Source organism: Strongylocentrotus purpuratus, unplaced genomic scaffold (assembly GCF_000002235.5).
Source record: "Strongylocentrotus purpuratus isolate Spur 01 unplaced genomic scaffold, Spur_5.0 spur5_scaffold_12, whole genome shotgun sequence".
Classification (NCBI taxonomy): domain Eukaryota; kingdom Metazoa; phylum Echinodermata; class Echinoidea; order Camarodonta; family Strongylocentrotidae; genus Strongylocentrotus; species Strongylocentrotus purpuratus.
In genome coordinates, this window is record NW_022145597.1 from 20,575,193 (window position 1) to 20,601,371 (window position 26,179).

The following is a 26,179-nucleotide window of genomic DNA, read 5'->3' on the forward strand; positions in this document are numbered from 1 at the left end:
AGAAAGATTACAGAGTCAGAGTCCTTTTCAGGACTCCTCAACCCTCTCTCTCTCTCACATGGTGCACCCGCAAGCCTACTGTATATCTACATCACCATGCAAGCTGACACTTACAAGCAGCATCTAAAGAAGGTTATATTTTCAAGGTTCTTGAAATGTTCCACTAAAGCCTCGGTCACAAATGCCATTACGAACTGTTACAACGCTGTACAAACGATTTTCAGACCATGGAAATTCGGGAAAGACCATGGAAAAACAAGGAAGATTCGTACAAACGCTTCGGTCGTACGAATATTTGTGACCGTAGCTTAACATGATAATAGAAATGATGATCACAAAACAAAACATGTCTCACAGGGAGACATAAAAATGAAGAGCAAAATAACAATGCTTCCAGAAACTCACCTGTTTATCTTTCTTCGGACCGGATTTGCTGTTTCTTTTTCCTAAACAAGACAAAAACAGGCAATTGTGGTTAAATTCTGGTAAAATTAGGTAATGATTATGGGGATGCCCTAGCAACGCCACATACATTTGTGTGTCTAATACTCAGAATGTTATACATTCTTTTTTTCTTCGGATCTTGCATTTGGTATATTTTTCATGCTATGAATCAAATGAAAATGCTGAACCTTATTACTAATGCATACCTTCCAACATGTCTCAGTAAACAGTACGACAAAATCAAGGAAAAATTTGAAATACTGTATAATTGGCATCCTCTTAAACGGAATATTTCAGAAAAAGGAAGAATCTAGGGTTTACAAAATTTGTTATAAATTTAGAACAATCTGACATTTTCATCACATATTAGGATATTATCAAGAAAAAAATATGAATATTGTCTTTTGGAGCATCCGTTTACACACAAGTTTCCATAAAAGTAGGGAAATAGGGTACATAATAACTTGTGTTTAGAGGTTGTTGTTGTTTATAAACCAAGTCAATGCACTATAGTGCCCTATGGTAAGGTATTAATCCTCATTACCAGGTCCCTCTGAGAGGACTTTGAGCTACTGGTCCCCTGGTTGTTTACTTACAAGCATGCAAATGCATTCTTAGCAATCATGTACAGTATTAACAAACCATAAATCAATTAAAGGGACTTGGTAACATTGTTCAGATGGGAGAAAGTGGTGCTGAGGTAGTGACTTCAATGCTATACGTAAAATTAAAGATAATCTGAAAGTTTGAGTGAAAATGGACCATTATTATTATTAATGATACAAATTGGGGAAAAACTGATCTGATCGATTCCTTAATTCTCACAACTATATTATTACAATTCAATTACATTTTAGGTGAATGAAAATCGTCACACAAAGCAATGAATTAGTTATATATACCATTCCAGACATTTAAGTGTTGAAAGATTTTTTGAAGCCTGTCTTTTTTTCATGGAAAAATGGTTGGGAAAATTCAAAAATGGCTGGAAGAATTTACTGTTAGAGGGTGTTGCACAGTGACGCCTCCAAAGAAAACCAGAGATATCTTTGTAGTTTGAGAATTTTTTCAGGATTTTTTGCATATTAGAGGGTTAGTACAGTAGAAAGAATATAATAAGTTACACTTCATACAAAAATCATTCAATTTTTTTTCAATCAACCCTCAACAATGTTACTGAGTCACTTTAAACCCAATACCAAGCCATATAAAGGTAATATATAGATACCTGCACTCTCTCCCTCATCCTCTGGATCTGCTTGAAGATCTTCATCAAATATTTCTCTTCCATCCTCGACATATCCTCCTCCGTCTGAAAATAGAATAAAAATAGAATCAATTTATATTTGGATAAATAAAAAAAAAATAATACAAAGCACTATATTATTTTTAACCAAGCATCGCACAAAATCAAAGTTATTGGATGACACCATCACTACATATTTTGTTGATAAGGATCATAGTCTTACCTTTGTGTTACTATTGAATTAATTTAGTTTGCTTAAATACATACAGGTAACAGTAGCATGCTTTAGGCAATATAACAAATAATACATGATATACAATTTTGAGGGTACATGTACATGTATGTTGTAAAATAAGCTAACAAACAAACTTACAAAATTGGTTTGTATCGACATGGTTTTACTAGGATTGTTTTATTGTGTTTATTACTTCATGTCTAGAAAGAGAGGAAAGTGTATATGATTCACAACATTAGGTTGAAGGAAAGAAATAAGAACCATTAGAAAGAAGCTATGGCATTCTATGCTATTCTTCTTTATCATAATAGTGTTTTGTCTTTAATCAGCATTCTTACCGTCATCTACAATCCAATCATCATCTTGTCTATCTCGTACAATCTTGGAGTACTCATCTTCATCCACGACATCATAAATATTGCTCATATCCTCATCCTGAAAAATAAATATTTAAGAGACACGTTTGAATTTCTATGAAATATGCTCCAGAAACAATTGCTTCAGTTTATAGTATAAAAAAATTCCTAACCATAATCCTCAAACCAACATAACACCAAGTTGCAACCTTTAGTTTTGACAGACTAGAATTCAAAGCAAACACTACCACTGAAAGCATTTATCGAATCATTGATTTCAAGCTTATCAAATTTTTGATTTGAGGAAGAGTAAATTTCATTGATTTAATGACTTTATAGAGTGGAATCCAAAATGATGAACAAAATACTCCATATCTCAGATTATCTTATCTGCAACATTCTGATTCTCAACCTGCCAGTGGAATTAAATCAAAACAAATCAAATCTAGCCAGAATGGGACAAATTCCACTATGAGATGTTTTTCATCGGAGTAGCAAATTTACCATAATAAAATTGAAAAGATCAATTTTTTTCACAGCAATTATTTTTTTACCTCGTCATAAAATCTTTTGCCACCTTTCTTTGCATTTTTCAGTTTCTCCAGAGCAGACAAGCGCCCCGCCTTCTTTTTGCCAACGTCACGCATGGAACGTCGAGATAAACCAGCATCTTGATCTGCAGAGTTTGGTTGGAAAAAGAAAAGAGAAGAAAAGAAAAAAATTAAAATTAGCAAGCCCCTCCGTTTTGAATTACTTCATCAAGGTCTTTTTTTTTTCTATTGTTCAGTACTGTTTTTTCCCAATATTTCTTATCAACTAAATTTTGTTCTACATAATACTGAATTTACTTTGTTTATATTATATTTGACTGTATTATATTATGTCTGTTTATATTTTGTTTGTTTTGAAACGGAAATAAAATCTGAATCTGAATCTGAATCTGAGTGGGGGGGGGGGGGGGGGGGGGCTTTGTTGTGGATATTTAATTATTTATGGATTCTTCTGAATGCAGGCTTAAGCCTTAATATACGTGTAGTTACAACACACGCACGCGTACACGATCAAACTCAAAGTCAAAGGTCAATACATGGAGTTCTGACCAAATACATCTGTACATGTAGTTCCCTCCCAGACGGCCAGAGATAGTATGTGGGAGCTCCATGAATTGACATATTTGATCGCGTACATGTGCGCTTGTCACAACTATATCTCCCAATATATATGGGCCACTCATACTAGCAGTACTATACTTTGTGTGAAGGAAAAAGCATTAATTAAGCCCTTGACGGCTTGAGGCTGCCTTCAGCAGTAGGGGCGCTGGTCCGAGAATGAGGATTATCCGCATCAACGGAATATCCTCCTAAACGCGGACAAATTGCGTCCTTAAAATAAGGATTGTCCATATTTTTAAGGACTTTTTTTATAGGCGCTCTAATGATTTCTGGTTCCCGAACACCACGCTCAAGATGCAAAAAACGGATTCCGCGTAAGAAAATAACCCAAGTTCACAATTACCTTTACCTTTACCCGAGATTCTTTTGGGTTGTCTGTCTTCCCAAGGATTTATTGCCCACAATAACGTGAAAGTCTCTGTACAAAGCCAATGTAAAATGCATGAAGAAAATCATCGCTGAATCCGTTTTTCGCATTGCCAACGCACAGATTGGAAATTATGAAACGTCTGCGAAAATGCGGATCCTAATTTTCGGACCAGCGCTCCTACTGTTCAGATGAATTTGTAATTTACAACAAATAGACCCTATCCAAATTTTTTTTTAAATCTAACTGAAGAAAGTAGGCCTATTAAACTATTAGATCTAGGCCTATTATGATTAAAAAGTAAGCCACCCTCTGTTGATCAGTGATTCTAAAAACTCTCAGACAACGCTGGACAAAACTCACCAAGATTCACTAAAAATAAAATCTGCACTTTGGTGGCAAATAATTATTGCAATAAGTTATTCAGTTATAGAGTCTACTTAGTATAGACCTGGAATCTATGTCTATACTAGACCCTATATATTAGACTAGACCTAGAACCTGTTTATATTTTTATAACCAACTTCCAAGACCAAGTTCCAAATTTAATATTTTCTTTAAAAAACAAAAACACACCATTAAATTAGCTGACTAGATCTAGTCATTTCTTACCATTCTCTCTGTCATCCATCACTGGTGCCATCTCTTGTAAACAAAGGCGATAAAATCTATCTAAGTATCTAGAACTAGAAATCTATATTGTTTTGGCTTGGTCCTTGCTGAGAAGCTAAACATGTATCTAGTCTTTCTGGGCCAGCGCGCCGTTGATATTCCCAGCCCGCTAGACTCCCGGGATAGGCAAGTACCTCTTCGTTTCGTTAATTCCACTCGGTGCGGCCGGTTGCTCAAATTACTAGTACTTGCACAATGGCGCGCCACACACAAACAAACTCCGCGCGAAATTTGATTTGGACAGGCCCATTTTTCTAGGAGGGTATATTATTTAACAAAGTCATTGAAATCTAATTTCTATTCATATAATTTGTTCACATACAAAGTATAATTAAACAATTGCACATTTATTGCAATACATAGACAATTCGGCATTATTGAATCATATCTCTGATATCCATATATAATTACAAAATGCATATTTTACATGATGTTTTAATCATCTATCTATATTTAGTCAAGTAGTCCATTCTTAAGTCACTGTAAATCTAATGTTTATAAATATATTATTATCAAACTTATTACATTGTTTTGAATCTCTGTATATATAACATGTATATATTTTATATATATATTAAGTTTTTAAAGAATATTTGTAAGAATATAGGACAAATAAATTTCATAAAATCATTGGTAACTTGGCAACATTTTAGTACACGTACCTAGTATATCTCTGCCTTGGATGGTTTATTCCTGAATCCTGTGTTTCCTATTTACGGCTTTAATTAGTTCATGTGAGTATTTACCTGTGTTATCAATTTAAATTATTTATTTGAAAACTTTTCTATTATATTGTGCATATTTATTACTCACATTGTCAGGAAATAGTCAGGAATTACGTCTGAACACGGTCAAACATGACGAGCGCGAGCTGCAAATGCAATCGAAATCGCGAAATCTAGCCAGGGCCAGAGGCAGTAGCCCAGCGCTAGCCAGAGCGCTCAGGCCCGCTGCAGACTGGGCACTGGGAATACCGGTAGAAGCTAGCTGTGTGTTGCGGCGTACTTTGAATTTGTAGTTGGAGCTAGCGCCGCGCCGGGAGGCGTTATTTTTTTCTGCGGCACAGATTGGGGTTAGGTGCCTGTTGAGCCTATGGGAAAGTTTAGGGTTAGGGTTAACTCAAGACCTCTTTTTAAAAAAAAGCCCCAATCTGTGCCGCAGAAAAAAATGACACCGCCGCGCCGGGAGCTAGTCGTATTGACGGACACGCACTAGATCTACTGTTTGTTTTGGCAGTGGAAATACAGCATTGTGAAGTCGAAATTAAATCAAATGTTACTGACTACTGACTGTGTTTGCAGGTCTTTGTTGAACGACAAGAAAGAAGTCGAGATCTATGTTTCACTTTGTCTTTGATCATGTTGATGATTATCTGTGAAGTGTGGTGTGATCGTGATGATTATTGTCTGTGTGTTAATTATGTATGGAAATTATTTCTATAATTATTTGTGTATGATATATGGATATAGATATAGACCTAGTCTATGATGGAATTTGTTTTGAAAATAAAGAACCCTGTGGAAGGGGAAAAAAAAAAGTTGATTAAAATAGATTATCATGAACATACTACTGAAGAGTGAAGTCTGAATTGAATCCAAAACAACAAACTTTATCGACATCGTCGTCGATGGTGCACAAATTATTTCAAATGCATCATGAACATGTTTATACTAGTTTACATGCGGTGACAGTGAACTGTGTGTGTGTATGGTAAATATGTCGATGTGTGTATGAGCTTCAATATGATGATTTAAAGGGCATTGTGAGTTTATTGAAAGTGAGTGCAAATATTTTTCTGTAGATAACACATAGCAAAATTGGGACACTTGTGATGACTTAACAAGTTAACTCAGGAGGGATTTGACTTCTTCAACGTTGAGGTATTTGAGGTTGATTGTAATTGTGAAATAGAGAATAAAATATCTACATTGAACATTTTTTTAAGAGGCTGAAAACACCCAACTTTACCACTACTGCTATTCAATATAATCTGCACCTTGTCTGGAAAAACCTTTCTTCATTGGTAACCAGTGGAAACAAATATCTAGGAATTTTGTCATTTAAATTGTTGAAATTTGCCCTTTGGTGATTAATTTTTCTGGTATTAAAAAAAACAGATATTTTATTTCCTTCCTCATAATTCACTTACAAGAAATTATCACAATAAATGATTATAAAACAAGGTTTTTGAAAAGTCTCAAATTATACATGATGTAATGTTAAATGTATGTGGCTATGTGATGCCCTCTTGTTACTGAGAGGTGAAAATCGCATTTGTTTTGCCGTAGTAGTTTTCACCATGACTATATTGGTTTTGGAGTACAGGTATGATGAGGTTATATTATGAATAAATCATATCCTTTGTATGTATATCATTCACTGGAAAAGTTAAGTTTTTTTCCTTCTGACTCACACTGTATAAGACTTAGAGGAAATGCATGATTTCCATTGTGCTGTCAATCGAGTCAAGATCCACTAATCCACTAACTGCCAATTTGAGATTCGTATTGACTTAATGATCTCATATTTAAAGCCTTCATAACTTTCTAATTATTGGTCCAAATTTATTTCAGATTTTCGCCATTCTTTGTACCCGTTATTTTTCTGCTTTTTAATTTAATGTAAAAAAGAGACGGACAAAAAAAAAAGAATAGAGTAGAGTGTCATGAACACCTTCACAACAACAGTAGTGCTTATGCACTGAGGATAATCAATAAATACACACCACAGTGATAGCTGTTGGTGTGACTAAACATGAAGAAATGATTGGATAATGATTCTCTAATGATGATCAATGAGAAGTGGGCGTGAGTGACACGGATGTATACCTAAAAAGAGACAACATACCCTAAATACAGTTTGTAAATTATTAAATAATTAGTGTATCAAGTTGGAACTTGCTGCAATTTTATTTTAAAGCCATTGTTCATATGACCATTCCATTGTATTTAATTGTACTTGTTGTACTTTGCAAATTGTGTACATTGTACTCAAGATTTTTGGACCTTTGATCTGTATGTGAACAAACATGGGGTGATCTATGATGTAGCGTGTTATTGTCATTGAGACACTGACCTTGTATTTTGATTACAATCTACAGTGTGAAGATGACTTTCATATTGAAAGGTTAGGGTTTATTCAAGTCCACAGTGCTTTTTATTTTCCCAATGCATACCAAAACAAGAAGAGGTACTCTTGTTCAAAATATGTTAATGATAATTGTGATGAGAGGGAGGTAATGGGGGAGCGAGAAGGGAATGCGGGAGGGAAATAGGGAAGGGGAGGGAAGAAGGGTGAGAGGGAGGAAGGAAGGGAAAGAGAGAGGAAGGGGGAGGGAGGGAAAAAAGAGGGGGAATGGGGGAGGAGGGGAAAAGGGTGAGAGGGAGGAAGGAATAGAAAGGGAGAGAAAGAGGGCGGGGGGGGGGGGGGGCAAGGGAAGGAGAAAGTGAGGGTGGGGAAGGTTAGGAGAAAAAGAGAGGGGAGAGATACTGACCTTGTATTTTGTTTACAATCTACACTGAGAAGATGACTTTCATATTAACTGGTTAGAGTTAGATCAAGTCCTCATTGCTTTTTAATTTCCCAAATGCTTACCAAAACAAAAAGAGACACTCTGATTCAAAATATGTTGTGATGATAATTGTGATGAGAGGGTAAAAGAGGGAGGGAGGGAATGAGGGAGAGGGGGGATGGGGTGAGGGGAATGGGGGAGGGAAGGGAAGGGGAAGATGGGGAGGAAGAGAGAGGGGAGAGATAGAGAGGGAAGGAATAAGAGAAAGGAAGGAAGTTTGAGTGGAAGGGCGAGGGGGGTAACATGAACACCGAGGGGAAGGATGGGATAGATTCTAATGTTCATTTTCTGTATTAGTGTAGGATTCATCAAAAGTGTTTTATATTTTCTTTCTGATACGATACCACTTGAGTCAGGAAGTTACTTGGATTTCCTGGATGAGTATTATAAGCTAGCCTATTTCCCAGGTTATAGTTGGTATAAATTACCCACATTTTAGTCTGTAAGCACAGACTCCAATTTGACACTTAATGTAAGCACATTTCCATTAAGTCTTGAGCTGAGCCTAACTGTCAGGCTCTGCCAATGTCAACCATGGAAACCATGGACCTACAAGTTCGTTGTCACACAGAAGCAGCTACAGAACGGCCTTATAAATGGGCTGCTGTCTGTGTATAGTCTCCAAGCTCAAACCCTGTATATGCATTACTAAAGACAGGGTGAACAAGAGTTCATACCTGCAAACTAGGATGTTGCAGTATTACTACATTGTACAAAATGTTTTATGAGAAAATACATTGTTATACTTGCAGTACAGTATGCTCATGGGGGCAATCAAACCTTTGTAACAAGTTTAATGTTTGTTAAATATTAGTTAAATAGGCATTTATAATAAAAAATAAATAAAAAAAATTGTAAATAGATTAATTATTCTGAATGAATGTGAATTTGGTGGCATTTTTTGTCTATCTAACTGATTCACGATTCAAATTAATTCAGGCAGGTGATTATAAGAAAACAATTGAAGTAAGACTATGTTTAACCTTTGGACCAAGTCATGCCATTATCACCAGCTCTTTGACAGTAAATAAAGGAGAGTTGACTGTAGTGTAGATCTTCTCAGGACTATTGACATCATTGCATTGGACATTACTGGTAAAATCTCTACTTTGGTGAGGAAATTGTACATTGTAAACAATATAGTTAAAAAAAACTAATTACATTGTACATGTATTAGTAGCATTGTTAAAAAAATATTTCTATGTTAACAAGATCCTTTTTTTGTTATTGCTGTGATAAAATTAAGACTTAATCATACAATTATGTTGTATTATGTGGAGCCAGAAGGGCATTAAACGATTAATTTTTATAAACTTGATGGCAAAATTTCACTTAAATTGTTTTGTGATGTGAAAGAGGATGTCATTTAAGACCAACTTCTGCAAGGATTTTCAAAACAAATGTCGAATATTGATGAAAGAATACAAATTTAGGTTTTCTGCGTACAACAGAAAACAAAATTTCGTACTCGTATTCTTTTATCAATATTTGTCTTCATACACTTTGGTGGGGGGGGGGGGGAGGATTTTTGCAGAAGTGTGTTTTAAATGACATCCTCTTGGCTCTTGTACATTATGATACAATAATTGAGTGAAAATTTGCCATCCATTTGTTGACAAATTTGAGGCTCCCAACACTTTGGAGGGGCTGTAATGCCCTTTTAGCTCCAAACAGACTGTATGTTATTGTTTTGCATGCGTGTGTTTGTGTGTGTTTGTTTATACCAGATCTGTTTAAATACTGGTATGTGATTTCCAGCGCTCTATTGGACCTTTACAGTGCTTTATTTCTCATCATTCGCATGTGTTATTTTCACTGCTCAGTAAATATGTGAGAAAGTATAGAACAATGGCTACGTTTTTTGTTTCATGCATGCATGTTCTTTGTCATTCTATATACATGTATTATGCTCTGCTAGGTAATATTACCTGGGAAATCTAGGAATTTGTGATATTTATAGTTAGAGTAGAGTTGAGTTCTGGGCATGTCATTTCATTGTGAAAGTAACAATCCACCGCTATCTAGCATAATTCAGAATTCAGAAAGGTTGATTACATTTACATGTACACTGTATGTACAAATGTACATATGAATAATTTGGCATTTTGTGGTTTTGAATAGTGTTTTGAAACTATTAGAAGAAATTTCAAAATGGTAAAACATTTACATGTACAAGCACACAACAATGGGTACACATATATGCTATGGGATAACACACACATTTAGAATACAAATTTAGTTGAAAGTTGTACACTTATTTCAAAATACATTTTTTGGAGTGTGAGGGCATTTAAAAAAAAATCCTATCATTAGACATATCTTTTATGATTTTGTAACATGAGAATCAAAGAAACAAGTAGGGAAAAGGCTGGCACTTTAATTTTACACCTTCACAGTTCACTGCATGGAACCTTCTCTTTAAAACAAAGTCTGATCAATCGAGTCGATGCATTCCTGCATGGTTTCGTGACGATGATGACACATTTCATAACAGCTGCTATTTGATTCACTGAAGCTTGCGGTATGCTGTATGAAGTTTGTTTCTTCATTTCAATAATTAATTGCAGTAATTTAGATGGAATTATTAGGGGTAGCCCTTGGCCTTTCAATATGCTGTGCTTGTATGATCTATAGCGTCTATCATAACTTTAGCTCCGGCTTTAGCTCGGGCTTTAGCTCTGGCAACCAGTGGAAGACGTTCAAGCCAGGTTTAACTTTAATTCCGTCATACCCTAATAGAGGAGCTACCCTTTTCAAATGGGCAATGAGTCAGCAGCTTCTGAAAATTTGGGCCTGTGTGCATGTGATTTTATAAGATGTTAAGATTTTTTTAATTTTTTTAATTTGAGGATGTTTCTGATGTCATGAATCTGTCACTCTCTTTTATTCATCCACAGAAATTTGACACTTTGTCTCTGACAAAATTGAGCATTCTGTAACATCAAAAGTATCTAGGATTTGCAACTCCAGTCGGCATCCAACATGGCCGCCAAACGTAAGTTAAGGTCATCGGGTGATGAACTAGATGATCTAGATGAGGTAGGCAGCACTAACGATGTCAATGGAAGCGGTGCAAAGAGAATCAAATTAGGCCAGGTATGTATAACGGTCAAGCTCCGACAGTTGGTCAAGTGAAAATTGCTTTGGGTTTTGTAGATAGGTTATAGGGTTAGAGTTTTGTGTCAGGTTAAGGATTAGGTTTAGGTGTAGTGTTTGGTCAGGGGTTGTTCTGTAGTTTAAGAATTTAGTTATTGCAAGATGTTGACAATCTAAGATGCTAGTAAAAGATGAGCTCTTTAATAGCAAACTGTTGATATCAGTGGTGAAATCATTCAATCAATTGCCACCAAGGTCAAAATCAATATCGTTTGTGACAGCTCTCGAGGTAAAATGTGAATGTTTTTTCCATAGCTCTTTTACTCGGTAGGTAAATTTCAATGCACCTGAGACACTCGTTTCATGCTCAATTTCCTACTCACTAAACTAAACTGCAACCCTGAACCAAACACTGTATACCTAACCCTAACCCTAAACCTAGCCCTTGCCTAGAAGTCAATCCAAACTCTAACCCCAACTCTAACCCTGTATTGTTGATGAAATGAAGCCCAAGTCAATAGCAGTGGTTTCATTTGAACAAAGTGAAATCATTTAATCAATTGCCACACATGGCAAAAATCAATATTGTCTCAGACCGCTCTTGAAGTAAACGTGACATATTTTTAGGGCATGTCATTCTTCTACTTGTTTTTTCCCAAAGCTCTTTAAATAGTCCATTGGTAAATTTTTAAAGCATCTTTTATGATCCCTTGTTGGTCTGTATTTTGAAATGTTACCACAATGACACAATCTTGTGTTATGAATTTTTACTGCATTATTGGAGCACTGAATCAATGGGAAATGGAAAAAATATTGCATATATAGATTCTACTGCCACTGAAAACAATGTCAACAAACTATGAACAAACAATGGGAACAAAATTTGCCAGTTTGCATTGTTTGTCATTGTACATGTACCAGCAAAAATAAATGTGAAGTTGATATCTTATCTCAAAATCATCTATATTTTGAGCTAAGACTGAGTAAGGGTTACATGTACATGTACATGTAAGTGATTGCTACCAGAAGCCACAAGGTACATTTACAATGCAAGGAGCTCATTCATTCATTAATGTACAATGTATGTGTACAATTGTACATACCGGTACTGTATGTATGTACATACGTGTTGCTTGTATGTGGTAATGTATATTTTGTGTCCTGTACTCATGTGCTAGTATTTATTACAGTGTTGCAGACTCTGTGTAGTCTTACTTCCATGCTAATTATGGGAATTTGTTAAGATAAAAAAGGGATAAGTGTGTTAGTTGATAAAATCAGGAGCAACTGTTCAAATGAAAAGAACAGTTTTGAATGGCACTTTAAAAACTATTCGACAATACTATCAAATGATGAAGAAGATGAAATATTCTCTATTGATCAGCAATCTTATCTACTTTAAAAAGTACACGGGTATGAATTCAAGTAATTCTTTGGTCTGTCCCTAGATACCGGTAAACATAATTTTTTAGTCAAATATCTAAAATGCAAACCCACAAACACATCAAGTTAAAATTTCAGTCATGAATATTGATGTCCCCCCTCCTTAAATGTGTAGTTAAACCAGAATTATAAGACGCAGGCTAACATGTTTACTTGAGACTCTATCTACCGGTATTGGCAATCTTGCCACTCCCTACTGGTACATGTACATCTCATCTCTGCAGGTCCTAGTCTAATACTTGAGGCACCCTTTAATTCTTTCTTGAAGTTTCTTCTGGCATGTTGATCCAGACACATATTAAGAGCATGAGTACAAAACATTTGCATCACATGAATAATAGGTAAAGCAATCTACCACCTGACTGCATGCCTGGTTGCTATGTCAGGCAACCAGGCATGCAGTCAGGCAGACATCAAACAAAAGCTACAAAGTCATTCCAATACTGTACATACGCTGCCTGACTGCATGCCTGGTTGCTAAGTCAGGCAACCAGGCATGCAAGTCATCAGGCAGACAATAGGGACTTTTAGATTTGCGTGGACTGATATACGTGTGACGTCATAAAAGGACGTCGACCGTAGCAATCCACATTGTCTTTGTGCGAGTCTAAAAATCCCTATTGAACAGAAGCTACAAAGTCATTTCAGTACACATGTAATCCCAAAGTCTTGAGCGTAGGCTAAGTGACTTGTCTCACTCCTCAGCTCACAGCATCATTGATCACAATGAGAAGATCAGCGGTTGAGATGTGTGGCTGCATCCATTAGAGGCCGGCATCGGTGCATATCTCTCTGTTGCGTGGATGAACGATTGGGTGTGTTCATTGTTATGGGATTCGCATCTTTGTCGGAGTAAAATCGTTGCTATTCAGTGGTCGCTGACCAGTCTTCCTGAGTATGAAAGGAGATTATTGTTGATTTTACCTTGGGTCTTTTTATTGGATGCCTGCTGCAGTGGAACGCTGTATATTCGTGAACTGTTCAGTTGCATACATCTTAATTGGTTGTTATGGGATTTGCATACACTGTACACGTTGATGCAGATATTCTTTGGTTACTGATGTTGAGCATTGATGAAAAGTGTTGATCTACCCTGGGATTTCAAAATTGATACCAGCTCCAGTGTTAGGGAAATGCTCAGATGTTTTTGGTACATGAATGTGTTCATTATTTGCATGGATATATTTGCGTAGATGTGGACAAATTATAATTTGTGTATGGTTTCACCCATAGCTATACTTGAAAGAGAGACACATCCGTCACCGGAAGTTGTTTCTGATTGGTTAGGCATTTCATGAAGCTCCAAAATACAGCAATTCCTCTCATAGAACTTGTACATTGGAAGAATGGTTCTTTGGAACAACATTATTTACTTTATGACCCATCTCGCGTACGTGTAGATGCCTCAGTGTGTCTGTGTATCTAGAGCTCTCAAACGCTATACTATATCGTCTTACTGATCATGTATAGAAGTTGTTGGTTTTTAAAAGCTTACTACATTCTTGCTTTTCTGATCGGTGTCCAGACAGATATTGTTGACAGTCATTCATGCGTCAATGAGCCCAGTGCTAAACAACGGGCTGTAGGATTTAAGGGTACCCTGTTTATGCTACTATTTGGACTGATTGTCTGTATGCAGACAAAAGGCAATTTCCAGGGAGGCGATTTTCCTCTGGTCTAGTGATTTCTCTCTGGTCTGATTTCTGAGCTAAAATAATCACCAGATCAGGTGACACGACTTCACTTTATTAGTTTCCATATAGGCTGAATACTAGGCTTACTGAATACCTCAATGTGGTTTGTGGAAAGGAAATTGGTTTCTAACACAAGGACTCTTGTGGTCGAGGTCTCTCAATTTGGAAGTGACATTTTATGCTTTGCTCAGTTTAGATAGCACTGCTTTGGACGATTTTGTATGCGAGTGTGGACATAGTGTATTGAAACTGTGTTCCAGAATGGCAGATGGTGGTATTGATATTGAAGGTGCAAGGAAGGCACGTTCAGACTCGATCTCATCTGAAGAGGATTCGGCATGGTCGACATGCTCGGAACACAGTCTGCAGTTCTGTGGAAAAACAGTCAAGGACGTGCCTCCCATTCCCGATTTTGGAAGCGTGAGTTTTAACTATATTGTCTGAGAAATCTTATCCTGTGTTCAAACTACTAGGATTTATGTGTAGCTACTGTACACATGTACGAGAAATGACTTGCCAGCTATAATATGTCAATTTACCTTTTAACATTCTTTTCTTTATGACTTAATTTCATCAATGTTGTTTTCTAGTCTTTCGCTATACAATGATTCTTTATAAAACTTTTCTTTATGAATTTCATATACATGTACTGGTCCTATTTCTCAACAGCTGTGGGAATACAAGAAAAATTTACTTGACGACTACCAGCAAAAAATGTTATATTGAAATGTAATCTTGATTGATCCTTTGTACATGCATGCTGATACATTTATATTGTGAATATGTACATGTACATGCACTTCCTTCAGTGGTATGTACATACATTACATATGGTACATGTACCTGTATGTACATAAACATTTGTGCGATATGTGTACAGGTACATGTACGTATACACATAATACAGTGTCAAAGAAAATTTAGGCCTACGTTCATGTTACGATGAATATTTGCACACATACATGTACATGTCAGGCCTTCTGATATGCATTTGCATACATGTACATGTACATGTTATGTATCGCTGTACCACGGTACTTTAAGTTAATTGTCACATACATTCTTCAATAGCATTTTTGTGCATGAACATATGGCCTCTATTATACTACACCATGCAAAATATCGAACTAAGAAAATGGACATGTATCGCAATTTGTGATAAAAATAAATTCTATGATTCATTAGAATGGGGGGGGGGGGGGGGGGGGGGGGGGTTTGTAGGAAATTACCATTAGGGGTTGCTTTTTGATCCTTCAACTTTGAGAAGGAAATGTGGATTAAAAAGAAAATAGGCCTTCTTTATAACAGGCACAATAAGACTTTGTTCTTTTTTAATTGATGATGGTAGGCCTACGTGTGAAACTGTCGATCACTTCACTTGCTTGGAAATGCAAAGGTCATGGGTTTTGAGCCTGGCATGGCATTCATGTTCTTAAAGTGCGGGTTCATAGAAAATCACAAATACGGCAAATAAGCTATAAGATGACTATTATGCAAGTTTTAGGTCAACTACATATCGGGTGGTTTATAAAAATACAAATAAAACAACCTCCATAGCATCTGGGATATGCGAGAGATTCGCCGGAAAAAAAAAGTTTTCATGCCGTCACAATATGAACCAACCCTGCCCAAGCAGACGACATCCCATAAAGAATGAACATAATTGCAATGCTTATATTTCTCAAATTATAATGAGTTTAGTGTATATAAATGTGATGGAATTTTACACCATTCAAAAAGGGATATGACCCCCATTCTGATAACTAAATTCTTTTGTTTGTAAATACACAGGATATGGGTTAATGAACGATCAAAGAAACCCCACTTTCAAATTAAAAAACCTCCGGAATGATAGCTGGACGTCATTATTGTTCCCTCTTGAAACGCCAAACCTGCCGCGGTGTATGCAGCTGAAAATACAATGGCGTCTTATTTTGTTTACAAGCGACGGATTCTTTTTTTTTTAATCCTTGCATTTTTTCATCAAAATAATACCATGCACGGGGTTAAGAGTGAGGCAATAGATTAAACATTTTGCCTGAAGGTATTGAAGTAAGAGAAATAACTGAAGAAAAGATAACAAAACAGGCACTGAAATTGTGTGAGATGTCATGGGACATCGTCTGCTTGTGCACATCATGTTCAACATGTGACATCATATCTCAGCAGCGTCCAGGGAGCTTTTCAGGTGCTATGTCGGGGCTGTATCTATGCATTTTGTAATTGTTAATAATCATTACTTCGAATGTTTCCAAGCACTGGCTTTTGATAACCTTGGCCAATCAAAGTGTCACCTTTGCAATTATGACATTAAAGTTAGTTTTTTAAATCAATGAACCTTCTCTTTAAGGAAGATATTTTTTCTACAATTGTTTCTCTCCACTCAGTGTTGTGGGTACCTGGTAGAAGAATAAGCAAGAGCACACCCATATTATTATTAATTCCACTTTATTTTGATACCTATTCTATATAATTATATCAAGGCCTAATAACAGAATTTTCCCACTGCGTATATATAGCTGAAAACAAGCCAACGTAAGTGGCGCTCTATTTGTACTACCAAATTTGCCAGGATTTTGCTGTTACATATGAACTTCCTGTTAAAACAGGCCACACAGTATCAATAGGACTAAGAATGAGAAAATGTAGTTACATGTATGCCTTAATTTCTACTGATGAAAGATTATTAAATGTAGACCTTCGGGCAAATGGACAATGGAAAAGGTACCCGGTAGTTGGTATTTGGGAAAATTTACTCTTTTTCTTCTCTTTCTGAACCTCCCCCCCCCCCCCCCCATATGGATTGTTTGGGGTTAGTGAGGGTACTGGCAACAAAAAAACAACAGAATTTTGGTCAGCAGGAAAAAAAAAATTGGGGATTTTTTGGGGGTAGTGTTTGTGGGTGGTTGCCTAGCAACTTTCAACAAAACTCCAGAATGTGAGAAACACCAATGATTTTTGCTTGCACAGTAAATGCCTCTAATATACATGTACATGTAAATAGACAGTGGAGCACCAGGAGTGTCAATCATGACAGACATGAGTGCTTTACAAGAACACACTATTATTATTTATAATGAAGAAAAATATACAAGGCGCATAATACAAGAAAATCTATCTGTACATTAGTAACAAACAGTACATGTTTTTTTTTTCCATATTTTTTTTTTATTGCAGGGTCTTGCCAAACCTGCTGTACTAGATGGGTCCTTTGGATCAGAGCAGGAGAAACAGAGATGGGATTTTACACCAGTCACCCTTGAACAAGCAAAGTCTGGTGCAGTACGTAAGTACATAGATCTACCGTAGATTAAAGGTAAAGACCAGTTTTGGAAATGTCCTCCTCTCAAAAAATGAAATGGAAGCTCTTATTACCAATCATGTGAAAGAATATGTTTTGAATAATACGTGATCATACAAATTTTGCTGAGAAACCGCCTACTAATTGATATATGTGGTAAATTATTATATCTATTTGGACCTGATAGATATCACGTGTGCGTAGTCCCATATACATCTTTCTGTGTACAGTGCTTGTAACTTTACCAAGACTGGGCCAAATTTCTTATCATTTTGATGATTCCAGAACCTTGCAGTACACACCAATACTTATATGCTATGATCAACCTTTTCTGATCTATTCCACAACATTTCTTTCACAATGCAATTGCATGACCATAACTGGTCTTTATCTTTAAGCTCTGCAAGTGCAGCTACATTCATGAGAATCAAAGCAAAAGAAACAGAGATGGGTTTTTACACCAGTCTCCATTGAACTGGTAATGTCTTGTGCTGTCCTCAAGTACATCTCATGATATAAAGTGTAGCCAGAATAATTAATGTCAGAGCAGAAGTGACTGAGATGGGATTTTACACTAGTCACTATTGAAAAATACGGATGTGCATGTATATCTGAAGTGGTTCTCAGCAACTGTTGATCATTAATTTGTTCTCTCTTTCACTCTCTATCCCCCTTGCCCTCTCTCTCTCTCTAACTCTCTCTCTTCCTTCTCTCCCCTCTCGACCCTCTCACTCTGTTGTCTCTGTACCCCCTCTCTCACTATCTACCCCCTCTCTCCCTCTTTCTCTCTCCCTCAATGTCTACCCCCTTCTCTCCCTCTTTCTCTCTCTCTCCCTCTCCTTCTCTCTTTCCCTCTCTCTTTCTCTCCCTCCAACACCTCTCCCCCATCTCTTATTCTCTACTTGCCTCTCTCTTTTCTCTCCCTTTCCCTCTCTCCTACCCCTCTCACCTCTCTCCCTACCCCTCCCTCTCACCTCTCTCCCCACCCCCTCCTTCTTTACCCCCCCCCCCCTTCCCCCCTCTCTCTCTCTCTTTTTCTCCCTACAGATCGTCCTGTTCGAGTGTATGCTGACGGTATTTTCGATCTCTTCCATGCGGGGCACGCAAGGGTGCTCATGCAAGCTAAAAACGCCTTCCCTAATACATACCTCATAGTAGGAGGTAAGATACTATACTCTATAAACAGTTATTTTTTAGGGGTTGCATTTTCGCAAATTCTGTGAATCATTAACTTTTATCCTGCCATAATGAATACAGCCTAATGCCACAGGACTAATCCCCATTGTGCCAAGCCTCAAATCCCCCTGTGCCAAGTTTATATTACGATAATCTGATAATCTGATGGTGCGAAGCACTCAGCATAGTACAATGAGCATGAACAATAACTGCTATTACGAATGCGAGCATGCATGCATAAAGCAGCTAAGCTGTGGCTCGCTTGTGTGAATTAAGCAGCCAATCGATAGCATGCTCGCGTGTACAAAGCACTATAACCTTATGGCAGGATATAAGTTAAATGTAAGCATCGGTACAGTATAGCACAATCTGTCACCGGGTCATGCCACACAGTTGAGTCCATAATGGGGCACTTCAATATATAATTTTCTTTTCTCCTAAAGTAATTCTTAAAGGCATTGTTTAACAATGTTTCAAGTTCACAAATCTGAGATGCATGACCCCACATGTTATTAGTGCCTGTAATATGGTGTTAAATATTGAAGCACAAACAAAATTATGCTTCAAATAATCATGAAGCACTTCAAAAAAGTAAATATCTTTGAGTGACGGGTTTTACCATACCGGTAATCATTTCCCCCAATAGACTGTAGTGTTATAAAAGCTGTTCAAGACCATCGGGAAAACGGTTTCTGAAATTTTGAATTCCAATCATAAATATCTTGATAATCAAACATGCGATTGGCTTGTAAAATTCATGGGATTCATTTCTAACCTAAAGGTAATTATGATTGCAGCATGAGCTAAATCCAGGATTTCGTTTAGAATCAGAGGCAAAGTTACCTCATAATACCTTCAATGTACAATATGATGATTGTGATACTCAGTAATGAGCTCAGGATCCACAAAAATAGAATGATTATTATTGCAAGTATATCATTTGTAGTAGTTGTGGCTTTACGCAAATTTAACAACTCACAAATTTATTACTATTGAAACCCTTGCTCCTGGAAAATATCTTGTTTGCCAAAATATTGGCTTACACATTATTACCCTTTTTTCCCCTCTAGTTTGCAACGACGAGCTGACTCACAGAAACAAAGGCAACACGGTTATGAATGAGTGGGAAAGGTATGAAGGGGTCCGACACAACAGATATGTAGATGAAATCGTTCGGGATGCCCCGTGGTCCGTCACACCAGAATTCCTGGAGAAACACAAGGTGAGATGTTGTTTATTTATTGTCCGTGTATGGAGATTATAATAATAATAATAATAATAAAAATAATAATAATAATAATAATAATAATATGTCTTTTTTACCCAGTGTAGCCTCATCAGTATTCATACTGTTCTCCCTGAGGGCCCTACAATCATATTATTACCCCGGTCATCGGATTCAGGCATACCGGCACACAATGTATGCACATTCTCCACTCCGTGGGGAGTATTCCAGCCAGGCATCATGTTTACAAGCGCACACTTGCTAATCTAAGCACATTTGCTTTCGCATCCTACCGGGTGCCCATTTAACACCTTGATGGAGAGCAGCAAACATAGATCAATATCTTGCCAAAGGACATTAGTGCCGCGATAAGACTTGAACCGCGGACCTTGTGATCCGATCCACAGTCCGGTGACATATCCATGAGGATGACACCTCTACTGAGATTTGCTTAAATTTAAATTTATTACAATAGGAAAACATACATACATAATCAAAACAAATGGATAAAGAGATACATACTGTACGTGTGCACTCTCATGTACGGATTAGTTATTGAATCTAATGACCACGATATTAATAGATAAAGTGCTATACAAATGTGACTATTATCATTCTTATTTATTTTTTTATTTAAAAAAAGTTAATTTGGTATCATTATTGTCATTACGTTATCACATCAAGTAGATTATTTAATTATTTGATTGAACCCTCCTGCTCCTTAGAACACATGAAAAGGAGCAACATTATTAAACAAACAAAACCAAGTTTTACCTGTGACCATGACTGGTTGTTTTTTAAAGGGGAAGTCCACCCTGAAATTAAGTTAGTTTTAATAGGAGTAGAAAAATGAGAGAAACAAGTCAGTGAAAGTTTGAGCAAATTCCGATTAAAAATAAGGAAGTTAGGATTTTTGAAGTTGTGATCAATCAAACACAAATTGGCAACTCTATGACGTATCATGCGAGCTCAACTTCCATTTAAAAAAAATCTAAAATTTTCATTTTCCCTCAAGAAAAATTTCAACCATACATGCACCCTAAATATAATAATTGCAAATATGTTTCTATACTCCCCCTGCAAGGAAAAAATATATATTCCGTCATCAATAATGAAGAAAACATGATTTTATGGAATATTATGCACAAAGCAAATGAAGGAGAGCTCGTATAATAAGTCACAGAGTTGCCAATTTGTATTTGATTGATCACAACTTCAATAATTCATAACTTTCTTATTTTCATTCAGAATTTGCTCAAACTTTCACTCACCTGATTTTCTTATTATTCTGCCTCTATCGAAACAAACTTATTTTGGGGGTGGACTTTCCCTTTAATGAATCTTTCTTTAACCTGCCCAATCTGCTCATGTGCATCAATTAAAAAATGTTCATGAACCTGTGTAAGATTCGTAACAATGTTATTTTCATCACCATCATTATCATACTTCATGGCCCGAATTCACAAAGGTGGTTTGTAAAAACCTGTCAAAACCCGTCATAAGATGCACATAAACCTAGGTTTGTCGACAAACCTCCTTTGTGAATTTGGGCCAAAAGGTTTGTAAATGTTTTTGCCACTTTGCAAAGATACACACAAGTGCTAATATTTTCAATTCAGCTTTGACCTTTCAACTCACGATTATTTTACCCCCAGATTGACTTTGTAGCACACGACGATGTGCCTTACGGAGCTTCAGGCACAGAGGACGTCTACAAAGACATCAAAGCGGCTGGTAAATTTGTCGCCACTAAAAGGACGGAGGGCGTATCCACATCGGACATCATCGCAAGGCTCGTCAGAGATTACGATATCTACGTCAGACGGAACCTGTCGAGAGGGTATTCAGCCAGGGATCTTAATGTTGGCTTGTTTAATGTGAGTTATACTTCTTCTACTTTCCCTTCACTGACCTGTTGGATTCGTAAGCCTGAGATGTCTTGGGTTGCAGACTATAGTATAGTCTCATGTCGTATTCCTTTCATCAAAAGATTCGCGTGTGAGAGACCATCTGATATTCCATCCGTGATTTCTGGTAAATAATAGTGTAAATGTCTGCTAGGATATCTAGGAAACAGCCATAGCTTGCCAAACCTATACATGACCTTTAACCTTGCCCTTCTAAGGCAATCATTGTATGTTTGATACATTATATTCCACATACTAAGAATCTTGCTCTACGATTGGTCAAAAGTAAATCATGTGATGAAGAAGAGAAGTTTGTTACACTGTGTAGATAGTACTACTATCTACACAGTGCAACGCACTTTCTTGTATACGTTGCTTACTGTCCTCTACTTCTAATACAGGAAACCAAGTTCAAAGTTCAAGACAGCGTTGACAAGGTCCGACAGAGAGTGAGGAGAGTGGAGAGGAGATCCAAGGAATTCGTTCATAAGATGGAAGACAGGAGTATCAACTTTCTTCAGAAGTGGGAGGAGAAGTCTCGAGAGATGATTGGAAACTTTCTGGACCTGTTTGGTCAGAATGGTCCTCTGGTGAGTAGAAATTTAAAACCAGTGTTTGGAGTCCTCTCTCTCCCCTCCCCCCCCCCCCCCCTCTCCTTCAGACTCGTTCAAATATGATGCAGTTTTATGTCTTCTTTAAAGGCGGGACTGCCTTGCATTTCAGTATGAGAGATGAAGTCTAAAATAAATTATGCATTATAAAGAGAGAAAAGATGTTTCTTGTAAAGTCTTTTAAAATGAATTGTTAAATGGAACAGACTGTAAAATGAGGGCTTTCTAAGATTTGCTCTACAGCTGTCAGGTGCTACGTAACAGATGTGAAACCCTAGCATGCAAAATAAAGTTTAAGGCTTCATTCCTAGGCTAGAGACACTTCAAAAACCTGGAACTATGTGTCACATTAATGAGTGCGCAGACATGAGAACCTTGGTTTGTTTTGCAATGTCAAAATGACACTGCCGTCTTTACTTATGAAAGTAAAATTGTTCATGCTCATATTTTGATGGATTTTCTGCATACTTAATCTCTTAGAATATGAGGAATCAGATCAGATCAACCGTAAGGTTTATATGATATAAAGTTCTGTCAATTTCAGGCAAAATGTAAGGTGCCCAGGGACCTGTTTCACAAAACTTGTCATCAGTGACAAATGGCAGTTTGTGTTATAAGCCACTGAAATCCTTGCTTCTGATTGGTTATCAGCAGATTTGTCACTAATATTTGTCATTTGTTATTGAAAAAAGGCTGTGTGAAACACCCCCTAGATGGAGGTAGTCTATCTTTTGTCACAGACTTGCATCACAAGCAGTCCTTTGAACAAAGTCCATTCTGTCGTTTCTTTTGCTTTATTCAGAATCGCATGTTCCAAGATGGCAAGCGGTCTCTCCAGAACGCCATCTCACCTCCCAGCAGTCCTAGGCATGGTAGCCCCAGTGCGTCCTACTGGGACATCGAAGACGACGTCGACTACGAAGGGGATAGCGAAGAGGAATACAAGTATGGTCTTGGGCAGGCGAGCCTTGTTGTTAGAGACGACGATGAGGAGGAGGAGGAGGAAGAGGAGGACAAGGAGGAAGAAGTGGAAGCGGAAGAAGACCAAAGAGAGTTCCGCAGGAGGATGATCGCTATAGAACCAAGATACCCTCACCGTCATTGTCTCCTAGTGAACAGCTGGCTTCGCATTGAATCTTGCCTCATGTTTCTCAATGAAACTCTAGTCCTATCATCCACGCTTTGGACAGAATAGATATAAGGACTGAAAGTAGGATGAGATCCTATAAATTTTAATCTGCATAGAAGCTCGGGATGACAATCAAACTGAATTGAAAATTGCTGATTATGAAAAGACAAAGTTCTCACAAATCATCAGTCTGATAATAAAGCCAAGCCAAGACAGCAAAATCCAATACTAAGACTAACCCAAAGGTGGCCATGAAGTTTGTTTTCTGCAGCATCATACCATTACTATTTTTTGTGTTGTTGAGTGCTTTGTTCCTTCAGCTTCCGTTTATATTGTCCGATTTTGGCTTTCTGTTCATTCTTGCGATTTTACTGTGATTTACTGTAATGAGTACAAGGCGAAAAGGTTTAGTACATGCATGTCTGCATTTGTTGCTGAAGCTTGCTGCGTTATAATGGTAACATTTTTATCCGTTTGGAGCCAGAAGGGAGTTACCTCTTATACTTTAACACAGAGCTAATGCCCTTTTGGCTCTGAACAGATGAGTTTGGAAGGATCCTTCAACCAGTAGTTGTCATAAGAAGTGAGATTGAAGGTACCGGTATGCAGATGCCACATGCCTGCTCGTCAAGAGAGACTACATCATCTATGGACAACCAACATCATCTATGGACAACCAACATCGTCTTTGGGCAACCAACATCGTCTATGGGCAGCCAACACCGTCTTTGGGCAACCAACACCGTCTTTGGGCAACCAACATGGAAAGTTTGTGATGGCTAGTCTTTCAAGCAAGAGAGATGCATATTAATTACTCACGAAGAAGACCAAAGCAGTCGTGTTATGGAAATACATTTCATCATGTAAAATTTTTGCTTTTATATCTGTTTTTGCCGTTCTCCATTCTTTATTTATCTTGAAGTGATTTTGATTTTGATTCAAACACGTGTATCATGTCAAAGATGGTATGAAAAATAGAAATGTATGCGACTGTGCATAGTCGGTAACACTAAGTCCATGCACATGTATGTACATGCAACCATGCTTCTATTTCTTCAGATTTAATTGATATTTGCTTCTCTATGTTAGGTGAGGAAATAATTCAATGAAAATAGAGTTTTTGTATGAGCTTCTATCATTCATACACTCATTATAAGGCAGCTCAAAGAACATCTGGGACCCGTTTCACAAAGCCTTTTTTCAATGACAAATGACAAAAATCAGTGACAAATCTGTTCATAACCAATCAGAAGCAAGGATTTCAGTAGCTTATAAAAAAAATTGTCATTTGTTACTGATGACAAATTTTGTGAAACACCCCCCTGGATATTAAAATGATTTGTTGTTGTCCATTTTGGTGTAAGATGAATGTCTTATGTTATTAAAATCACAAACTTTTTTTTCTCTCGCCCGAATCAGAGCTAGCTGTTACTTGATGACTTTTTGCTCTAAAATGACGGAAGAAGTGAAATGTTTCTGATGTGGAATATAAAGCAAATAATCACCTTTTGGTTTCAGGCAATGGCAAACTATCATTTTTATTGGGTGTTATCATTTAGTTACTATGTAATGGAATAATGATATCAATGCAATACACAGGGTATGATATTTCTCTGCTAGTTATATGAATAATTCGCATTTAATGCATGATGTCAGCATTATTTGTATTTCCATATCATTGTTTCCACCATATAGGTATTGTAAGGTCATATTAAACCTCCTGTTATGTTAAATATTCAAGTTAGTAGTAGAAAGGCATCAGTAGACATATATTGTAACACTGTGTGAGGAAGATAAATTATAAAGGGTTATAATCCTACTGTATATGCAGGTTATATTACTCACTTTAAGTCGGTCCAATGATGTATGGAGTGCAAAGTGTCAGTCCTAATTCTTTTCAAATTACTATAATTGTGTAACAGAATGAATGGGTGTGACATGCCTTCTTTCTTTTTTTCTTCATTTAGTTACAGAATTATGAAAATTTGACATGATAAAGAGGTTGACAATTGGCACTCCATAATAGATCAATGGATGAATGCTCCTGCTTCGTCTGACTTAAACCTGGATTACAGTTGATATGCCTTTATTAGTACTGGCCTATTATTTCATGTTATGTTACATAGGTGTAAAATATAAATATATTATATTACCAAAGATTAACTCATCAACCTATTGGCAAGGTATATTAGCTACCGTATTTTACTTAGATATGTAAATTCCCCCCCCCCCAAAAAAAAGTATTCTTCCATTTCATTTTTAAATGTATTTAGTAACAGTTACAATGTTTTATTTTCTAAATCTTATATTTTACGATTAATTTAAATATGAGATGTATATTTTCTTTTCGAAGCTATTAATGGTTAAAGATTTAGGTACAAGTATTTTTCTTTCACATTAATTGTTTATATTTCACTGTATACTGCTTACCATAATACTGACAATGCAAATTGTGAACATTTTGGTATCTGGCAAAATCTATTTTGCAAAATAAAAAAACTCACTAACTTGATTTAGATAATTAGCACTTACAC

At 36.8% G+C, this 26,179-nt stretch overlaps 2 protein-coding genes across 4 annotated transcripts in view; one reads left to right on the forward strand and one right to left on the reverse strand.

Annotated features, from left to right (window-relative positions):
* The window catches only part of LOC756629 (DNA polymerase alpha catalytic subunit), a 34,805-nt gene extending 30,136 nt beyond the window's left edge, over positions 1-4,669 (reverse strand). Inside the window, exons 1-5 of the mRNA XM_030981418.1 lie at positions 4,433-4,669; positions 2,836-2,957; positions 2,264-2,360; positions 1,673-1,756; positions 406-446 (exon numbers count right to left, since the gene is read on the reverse strand). Of these exons, the coding sequence (XP_030837278.1) occupies positions 406-446; positions 1,673-1,756; positions 2,264-2,360; positions 2,836-2,957; positions 4,433-4,463 (375 nt within the window). The 5' untranslated portion in view covers positions 4,464-4,669. The remainder of the gene's footprint in view (positions 1-405; positions 447-1,672; positions 1,757-2,263; positions 2,361-2,835; positions 2,958-4,432) is intronic.
* Positions 4,670-5,146: 477 nt separating this feature from the next.
* On the forward strand, positions 5,147-24,382 carry LOC752968 (choline-phosphate cytidylyltransferase A). 3 transcript variants are annotated; one of them, XM_030982071.1, is made up of 8 exons: positions 5,147-5,226; positions 10,961-11,159; positions 17,474-17,582; positions 18,645-18,758; positions 19,844-19,995; positions 21,654-21,875; positions 22,307-22,495; positions 23,319-24,382. In XM_030982071.1, the coding sequence occupies exons 2-8, from the start codon at positions 11,046-11,048 to the stop codon at positions 23,709-23,711; spliced, it is 1,293 nt and encodes a 430-aa protein (XP_030837931.1). In that variant the 5' UTR covers positions 5,147-5,226; positions 10,961-11,045; the 3' UTR covers positions 23,712-24,382. The 3 variants fall into 3 exon arrangements, with proteins under 3 accessions (XP_030837931.1, XP_030837932.1, XP_030837930.1); XM_030982072.1 differs by lacking the exon at positions 5,147-5,226 and adding an exon at positions 9,048-9,175; XM_030982070.1 differs by lacking the exons at positions 5,147-5,226; positions 10,961-11,159 and adding an exon at positions 14,340-14,716.
* The last annotated feature ends 1,797 nt before the right edge of the window (positions 24,383-26,179 follow it).

What these genes read in the sequence shown, in the direction of transcription:
- LOC752968 (XM_030982070.1), top strand. Translation starts at nt 14,558, where the DNA reads ATGGCAGATGGTGGTATTGATATTGAAGGTGCAAGGAAGGCACGTTCA. An exon ending in TTAATGTTGGCTTGTTTAAT is followed by an intron (nt 21,876 to 22,306) that starts GTGAGTTATACT and finishes CTTCTAATACAG; the next exon opens with GAAACCAAGTTCAAAGTTCA. An exon ending in TTGGTCAGAATGGTCCTCTG is followed by an intron (nt 22,496 to 23,318) that starts GTGAGTAGAAAT and finishes TGCTTTATTCAG; the next exon opens with AATCGCATGTTCCAAGATGG.